The sequence below is a fragment of the Hippoglossus stenolepis genome, chromosome 8 (genome assembly GCF_022539355.2).
Source record: "Hippoglossus stenolepis isolate QCI-W04-F060 chromosome 8, HSTE1.2, whole genome shotgun sequence".
NCBI classification, from domain to species: domain Eukaryota; kingdom Metazoa; phylum Chordata; class Actinopteri; order Pleuronectiformes; family Pleuronectidae; genus Hippoglossus; species Hippoglossus stenolepis.
In genome coordinates this window covers 27,342,622-27,351,286 of record NC_061490.1, presented here as the reverse complement: position 1 = coordinate 27,351,286, position 8,665 = coordinate 27,342,622, and the positions used below count along the sequence as shown (strand labels likewise).

Sequence of the window (8,665 nt, the reverse complement as noted above, 5' to 3'; positions counted from 1 at the left end):
GGGGACATAGCATGCAAATTCCACTTTGTTAGTGCTTCTACAGGTTAATGTGGGTATCTGGCTCATGTCTACCAACCCAAAAATCCTGGGAAAAAACACTTGCGCGTTTTGTTATAGTTCCTCTAAGTCAGAAACGTCATGCTTGAGCGACTCGATTGCGCTTCCTGGGTATTGTGTCGTAACAAGGAACTGGAAGTCTCCTACATGGTCTTGGCCCACCCCCCGTCCCGCCCCCACACTCGTTACTTCGGGTTTACACCGGAGGCTGCGAGGCAGCGCAGCGCCGCTCCTAAGCACGCAGCCGGGCTGTTCACACGGGACGAGCATTTCTCCGCTGGTCAGCCCGCGATTCACTCACATGTGGCATTTGTCTGGATCGTTGGGACTGGGAGGCTGCAGCAGCTGCTCGGGAGCGACCGCCGCTCTCCCGTGCGTGAGCTGGAATTTGTGTCAGCGCCACACAGCAGCAGTGTGGAGGACTTCCGCAGTGTTCAGCGCTACTGTAACCCCGAACCCCGACATTCAACGGGTACAACAACAAGCGGAGAAAGCAGAATCGCGGGCTGACCTTATATATACAGTCTATGGGGCTGACCAGCGAGAAATGCTCGTCCCGGTGAACAGCCAGGCGGCTGCGCACTGGAGAACGGCGCTGCGCTGCTCGCAGCGGTCTTCCACACTGCCAGCTGTGTGGAAGACTTCCGCAGTGTTCAGCTCTACTGTACGCCGGGTTACAGTAGTTCCGCTCGGTTACAGTAGTTCCGCTCGGTTACAGTAGTTCCGCCGGGTTACAGTAGTTCCGCGGGTACAGTAGTTACGCCGGTACAGTAGTTCCGCCGGGTACAGTAGTTACGCCGGGTACAGTAGTTACGCCGGTTACAGTAGTTCCGCCGGTTACAGTAGTTCCGCCGGTTACAGTAGTTACGCCGGGGACAGTAGTTACGCCGGTTACAGTAGTTCCGCGTTACAGTAGTTACGCGGGTACAGTAGTTCCGCCGGTTACAGTAGTTACGCGGGTACAGTAGTTACGCCGGTACAGTAGTTCGCCGGTTACAGTAGTTCCGCCGGTTACAGTAGTTACGCCGGGTACAGTAGTTCCGCCGGTTACAGTAGTTCCGCCGGTTACAGTAGTTACGCCGGTACAGTAGTTCCGCCGGGTTACAGTAGTTACGCCGGGTACACTGACGCGGAAGTGCCGCTGCGAGGCAGCGCAGCGCCGGCTCCACGCGCAGCCGCCTGGCTGTTCACACGGGACGAGCATTTCTCCGCTGGTCAGCCCCATAGACTGTACATATAAGGTCAGCCCGCGATTCTGCTTTCTCCGCTTGTTGTTGTACCCATGGAATGTCGGGGTTCGGGGTAAATGATGGTCTTCATAGCCCCCCACCTCTCTTTCTCTCTCTGTCTGTCTGCTTGTGTGCTTGTAGTGGGGGGGGCAGAGGGGGACATTTAATTATGTGATTGGGAAAATTAAAACTCCAGGACAACAAGGGGAATACAAAGTATGGGATGCATATTTGATAATTTATATCATATAAAATATGTAATTTATATCGTTTAAAATCATGGGGGAGGGGGAGGGGGAGCTGGCTCATTAGCATTTAAAGGAACAGGCACTCAAAACAGGTCGCTCTGTGGAGGGCTGTTTTATACAGGGTAAAAGGGTGCTGTTTTAAATGATCCTTGTGGTATTTTGACCAAAGTATGTTACAGACATTTCATTAAGACCCCAAGGAACCATATCAACTTGTGGTAAAATGGGCATGCTATGTCCCCTTTAAATCAAACCTGTTTTTGTGACCCTGACTCACCGTCTGCAGGAAGGCTGCGGTGGCAGCTGCTGGAACGTTGTGGCTGAATGATCGCGCCTGAAAGACAAAGAAAAAAATACACATTTAAAATATTAGATATCAGATGTTAGTCCAAGGAGAGTGGAGGCGGCTTACTAATGCACATAGTTTATCACTTATGAGTGTGGTGGTTGCGTGTGCACATACTTCTGCTGTTCTGGTGTGTGTGTGTGTGTGTGTGTGTGTGTGTTACGTACGTGTTGTAAATGTACGTGAGCCTGACTAGCGATGTCGTACACCACATCCCGGACGTTCTGCTCCCGCCGCCGCGGATGAAGTCCTCCTGAGAAGCTCCGTGCTGCAGGAACACAGACGGAAAAATGCTTCATTGTCACAGAACAGGCTGATTATTGCCGCTGATTACGACAAAGAGATTATGCTTTTTGTTTATTATGTAAAACTACTGAACAGATTTCCAGTAAACTTGGTGGAAGGATGGGACCATTGGAAGAAAAGACTCAAATGAGCAGATCCAGTAATATTTTATCACGTTTGACGAAGTAACTTACGGTTGAGGCCAGTTCAGACCAGCAGCACTGGTATGTTTACTGTTCACATGAACCCTGTCGGTGTCTGTGTGTGTTTCTAGTTCAGTGGCTCTTCAGTCGTCACGTTCTATTAAAATCATCCTCACTTTATATTCCCCTTGTGATTCTCAGCTGCACAGTTCAGTCCTCATGTTTTATAATTAACAAAATATTAAATTCACATTTAGCTTTTGGTTTTTTTTGAACATGAGCTAACTGGTTCATATGGGTGAGTGCGGGGGCCTCGGGTCACAAGCGTCATCTCTCTGGCTGAAGATTTTAAGGGCAGAGCCTCGGCTTCATCCTCAACACATCTGCACGGTATATGCCCCCCATCAGATCCTCCAGCAGCAGCAGCTTGTTGTTCTCTATGTGGGACAGATGGCCCAGACAAAGGTTGAACATTGTTTGCAGCATTATGTGTTTATCTGCAGCGTGTTTCCATCTCAGGCAGGAACGGTTTACCTCGGCCATATGGTCGATCTCTCACCGTCCTCGTCGTTTGTTATCGTTTTGCACTGGATGACAAGTTCAATACTGAGTCGACAAGAACATCATCCGACACGTGTCAGGGCGGAGCCACGAGTCAGACAAACGTGTGGGATGTGCCTCATGTTAAGTTAAGTGTTAGTCGGGGGGAGGAGCTGTGACACAGAAAGCTGAGGTGAAACTTGAATCCCAACAAACATCAAGCACATGAGAAATGGACATTTAAAAAGTAACTTCAGAACGTGATGCTGGGAGGCGGAGCTTAAACACGCCAGCACCAAAGTAAAGGTTGTTCACTGGAAATCCGTTCAGTAGTTTGAGCAAAATCCTGCTGACAAACTAACCCACACACGGACAGCAGTGAAATCATGATGAAAGTATCAGTGAAGCGTCTCATCTTATTCGTCAGTAAACTGGGGGCAGTGTAACACAGCGGAAAAAGGCGAGGTTTTCTTTGGGTTCTAATCAGTTTCTTAACAAATAGAATTCATAGCACGCTCAAGCAGCTACTCACCAACATGCAGACGTCCATGGGCAAGTAGACTTTCCGTCGGCTGCTGTGAAACGGAGTCGCTCTGAGACACGTCACTATTCCCTGAGCTTTGCCGATGTGACTCGCTGCGTGGTCGGCGTGGACGTTTTCAAACCTGTGAAAGAAAAGCAAATGTGTAAGTCTTACTTTACCTAAAGTTGTTTTCTCAGCCGAGTCTGAATCAAGCTTCATGTCTGTTCCACTGTTTCCGGTTAGTTTTGGTTTCACATAGTAATTTAAAAGAACTTTGAAAGACACATGTACGTCCTGTCGTCGTCATCATCTACCTACACAGGGTTTCCTCTAGGATTTGTTTGAGCAGTGGGTGAAGTCTGGCTCCTAATGACATCTGATTAGTGTTTGTATTATGGTGCCATGTGAGGTCAAAGGTCAAGGTCACCGTGACATTAAACACACATCTGGTCATACCTCAGGACCTGATGTACCAACTGTGACAATTAGTGACAAAATGATGAAGTGATGATATTTTATATCACAAAGACTCAACGGTCAACTTCTCATAATATTCTGCAAAAACTCTTTTCTGGACGTTATTTTAAACCAGGAAGAGAAGGGGAGATTGGGAATTTTTTCCAGGAGGTGATTCTAGTTTTATTTATAAAACTAATAACTAGTCAGTGGGCAGGACATGGCCAACCTAACAGAGGACAAGATATGTGTCACCTCAGCTTATGCTAACAGCTCTTACTTGTCTCACGTGTCCTCACCTAAACACTCCAGCAGCAGGTATATTAAGGAGGACTGTGTGTTCTCTGAATACGTCTCCAGCTCCTGAAGGTTCCTGTAGGCTCGGTCATCCAGATCCTTTTCCTAGTCAAACACACATACTTTCAAAATTCAATAATGACTCAGTATTAACCCCTTATGACCTCTAGTCACGGGTTTCAAAATATCTGTGACCGTGTGAAGTTCAATCAATTGGGGATTTTAATTCTTGGAAACTGTTGATCTCTCCTGAATCCAAGTGATCTCAGCTTCACACCGGTGGCAGCAGCTGAACAATCATAAAACCTATCAAACCACATTTAAATCTGCTAGATCATTACTTTAATGTTGAGCTGCACCAAATGGCACACAAATAATATATCAAGTAATGTATTAAATATCACAAACATCCTACTTTACATGTTAAAGAAAGAGATAAACATTCCTGGATCTGCGCCTCTGCATGGACCTACATCAAATTTAAGTCAAGAAATTTGTATTATCTCCGAAGAGCAATTTGTTGCACAGACAGGAATCAGTGTGTGACAAAATCAAAACAGACGATCAAAGAAAATTAATGTAAATAACGTGTCCGTCCTACTTCCTGTCCCCATTTCACATCCCCTCAGATTTAACTTGGCTCTCGACTCCATTGCTGAGAAACACTGACTTTAAGGACCAGTGTGTTAAAGGGTTAATTAGTGGACATTTTAAATAATAATAATTCATAATGATGTTTACATTAGTGTATAATCACTTAAACCAAGACTCATTGTGTTCTAGTGGCCTTAGAATTCTCCCAGATTATCCCAGAAGGGGATTGGTGAGGGAGGGATATTTTCTTCGTTGTAATTTCAAACCTCACCCCTAGATTTCACTAAATCCTACACACTCTCACTTTATTGGGATTACCATCACCACTCGTATGTTACCCAGTCATCAAACGGAACAGGAAAGAAAAACCAAAAACAAGACAGATAATGAAAGACATGCTACAAAACCTGTCATGGTTATAACTACACATCAGAGCTGAGTGAATTGAATAAACAGGCCATTGAGTGTCTTACTCTGTCAGTTATGATCTTCAGCAGCCATCTCTTCGTCAGGTAGTGTTTCCTCGCTGCCTACAAAACATTGTTCAGTGTTAATCGTCTGAGCTCCTAATAAATAATTAACATTCCTGAGTTCAAGATGAAGCTGAATGTGGACACAGAGATAAGACAATTAATCATTAAACAATTAAACAATCTTAACAGTCTTGTTCATGTTGTTACGTTTCTGTCCGGAATGGTCGTTAGCTTTTAAAACCAGAAATGCAACACATTAACGTTTCTTATACAGATATTTATATGGCTCTGATATTTACCCTCCACAGCTCGGCGGTGACTGGCTGATTGGGGGCTCATCTCTGTAGATTTCTTCTATGGCCGTCTTCCAGAACTGCATCCGCATCAGACCAATGGTCTTCTGGGAAACGGAATCCTTCACCTTTGGTCCAACAAACATAAGAGAGCAGCTGTTAGACAAGGGCCTGGGACACGAAGTTCACAGTTCAGTTTGAAACACAGATTTTAATTATAGCAGCATATCACAAACTGCAGTAACAGTAAGATTAGTAACAGGGTAAAAAGAGCAGTGTGAACAGTTCTAGTTCCACACCCGGTCTGTCTGTAGGAATACCTGCCTGTGCCAGCTCCACATTAAACGCCCTCAGAGCCAAGGAGGAGCGCCGGGCCTCTTCTGGGAGGAGGAGGGAGGACACAAAGCCATCATAGTCTCTGGACCTGTGGAGGAGGAGGAGGAGGAGGAGTAACAGGAGAGAGAGAAAATGAAGGGATACACTTCACTTCCACTGGAATAAACCAACACTGTAGAAAGTCTGACAACATGTCTCCCCTTTGTACCTGCTCTGTTAGTGAACACAGCTTTAGCTTTTAGCTAGCTGCTGCTGCTCTGTTAGTGAACACAGCTTTAGCTTTTAGCTAGCTGCTGCTGCTCTGTTAGTGAACACAGCTTTAGCTAGCTGCTGCTGCTCTGTTCGTGAACACAGCTTTAGCTAGCTGCTGCTGCTCTGTTAGTGAACACAGCTTTAGCTAGCTGCTGCTCTGTTAGTGAACACAGATTTAGCTAGCTGCTGCTCTGTTAGTGAACACAGATTTAGCTAGCTGCTAGCTGTTAGCATGGACCCACCGGACCAGCTGCAGGCAGAACTCTTGGTTGCTTTGTGAATCCGCCGTCGCGCTGCTCTTCGCTCTCACGATCTGTGTCACAGCCGCGTGTTGTCGACAGACGCCTCCGGGTGACGTGGTTCTGTAGAGCAAGGCTCTACTGCTCCATGAAGCCAGTTTCACACCGACACCAGCTGCCATGTTCCCTTCAACATCCCAGCTTCACCTCGTGTCACATTAAAAACATCCCCTGCGAACCCACAGTCGCGGACTAAGGTTCCGCTCAGTTTGAAGATCTATCAAATTTACACACACGCACGCGCAGCTATCTTAATTTATTTATTTATTTATTAGGACTTTGCATTGACTTCCATTCATGGTGGACAGCCTAACCCGAACCTCAGAAAGGAGGTTGTGTCCCAACAGGATCTGGTCTCCATGAGGTCGACTGGTCCTCACAAGGTCAGTGTTTTTATAAGAAAATATCCTGAAGAGGTGACAAACACACACACACACAGTGACGTCACCGTCTGTTATTATTGGAACAGATGATTATCAAAACACCCGTCCACATTATGCAAAACTTTTTATTTCTGATTTGTATTAACTCCATTAGCTTTAGCCGAGTGTAGCAAAGAAACTACAAAGGTCCCATATGGACACACAATCCAACCAATCACAAGTCAGTGTCGGCTGTCAATCATGACGTCTCATCAAATAACTAGGTATGACCAAACTTATTAGAAACATGAACACATTCAGTTAGTTTGGTCCATGTCCCATCTGCTAACATGGAGGAGGCAGGGTTCATGATCTATGATGCAGCCAGCCACCAGGGAGCGATCACGACACTTTGACTTCACTTTGAGGGAGCTGTCAATCTTTATTCACAGTCCATGTGGTTCTTACATTTGTCTGGGATGTAAATATTTCCTGGCGAGAATAAAAATCAGTCTGATTCCATTAGACTTTAGTCCCAAGCTGAGCGGTCCACCCAGTCCCACAGGTGGACGGAGCCGTCTGAGGCCGCGGACAGCAGCGTCCGCGGCCGCTCAGGATGCCAGACGTGGTAGGTGACCAGGGCCACATCGGACTGTCTGTTTGACACCACGTGACCACGGTGCTCAAACAGCGGCTGGACTTCCTGCAGCTCTGTCCTCCACACACATGTGTTGTAGATCTGAACCGTTCCACCGAAACCTGCCAGAGGGAAGTTGGAACATTTAGAAACTTCATCTCGTTAAAAGGTTCTTAACGGAAAATAGTTTTTCATTTTCGTACATTTGGAACCTTGGATGTGGTTTGGCTGATTATCAAAATAAAAACACATTCAAAAAAATGTATTGACTAGATGCGAAAAATAATACATATGATATAACATGTATTAACATAACATGATATTGTCGTTTCCCCCAGTTTCCAGTGTTAATGCTAAGCTAAGCTAACAGGCTGCCAGCTGAGGCTTCGTTGTGTCGATCTTTTATCTCAAACAAATCATGGAACTAATCTTATTGACTATGTATAATTCCATGTTCATCTTGGTGTCCTGTCAGAAACTCTTCCAGTGTCAGAGAAGAGAACCGACCACAGAGATGTGTCATCTTGAATGTGCTGACATGACTTTTATATGTACATAAGTTTTCCAGACTTTTTTCCTTTGATTTCTTTGTCAACTTCTCTGTGACCCTGACACATACAAACTCCGGTGTCAGAGTCAGTGCCTCAGACGTGAGCCTCTCGACTCCCAACAACCAGCAAAGACTGACCTGACACTGCGACACAGTCGTCCAGCGCTGGAGCCCACGACAGCCTGACATCATCCAGGCTGCTGCGGCGTGTCTGCACGTCCAGCCGAGCTCGACTCACGGCTCCTCCCGGGTTCCTCAGGTCGGAAACCACCGCCTCGCCAGAGGAGGACAGCCTGATGACCCTGCAGCTGGACGGGTCTGGACCTCCAGAGGCGTCCGTCCACCACAGAGCTGATTTGCCAGAAGACGCTGGTGGAGGTGAAATCTGAGGAGCAGAAGAGGTCCGAGTGTCGGCGACGTAAATGTTCCCCTGAGAGCAGCCGGCGAGGAAAACACTGTCATTGACAAACTGTAAGGAACTCAGAGGATCCGCCGCGTCCGTCTCTGTTGGGACAAAATGACAGAAAAAAGAGACATGTAGTTTCTGCTGAAAGAACTACAGGAAGAGACTGAGACACAACTGTGGTTTGAAAACTGGAGAAAAAAACATTTTGACGGAGTGAAGTCGTTTCATTTAGCTCAGCTGCTCCGATTTAAACGAACACTAATGAAACTGTGCGTTTGAATCCAAGCTAATAAAACTGCACCATGCAGATCTCACAGTGTTACCTAGTTGGTAAAGAGT

The 8,665-nt window shown here is 46.3% G+C and overlaps 2 protein-coding genes across 2 annotated transcripts in view; both read right to left on the bottom strand.

Annotated features, from left to right (window-relative positions):
• Positions 1-1,766: 1,766 nt before the first annotated feature.
• Positions 1,767-6,493, bottom strand: LOC118114024 (NADH dehydrogenase (ubiquinone) complex I, assembly factor 6). The gene is given in 10 exon segments (XM_047340871.1): positions 1,767-1,868; positions 2,048-2,115; positions 2,118-2,148; positions 3,381-3,513; positions 4,117-4,229; positions 5,192-5,248; positions 5,491-5,519; positions 5,522-5,612; positions 5,809-5,908; positions 6,315-6,493. Coding segments are annotated over 10 exon segments (903 nt in total).
• A 662-nt stretch (positions 6,494-7,155) lies between these two features.
• wdr73 (WD repeat domain 73) overlaps positions 7,156-8,665 on the bottom strand; it is a gene marked incomplete at its 5' end in the record, with an annotated part of 2,861 nt that continues 1,351 nt past the window's right edge. The window contains 3 exons of the mRNA XM_047340870.1: positions 7,156-7,492; positions 8,059-8,424; positions 8,650-8,665. The exon at positions 8,650-8,665 is cut by the window's right edge and continues 149 nt beyond it. Coding sequence (XP_047196826.1) covers positions 7,263-7,492; positions 8,059-8,424; positions 8,650-8,665 — 612 coding nt within the window. The remainder of the gene's footprint in view (positions 7,493-8,058; positions 8,425-8,649) is intronic.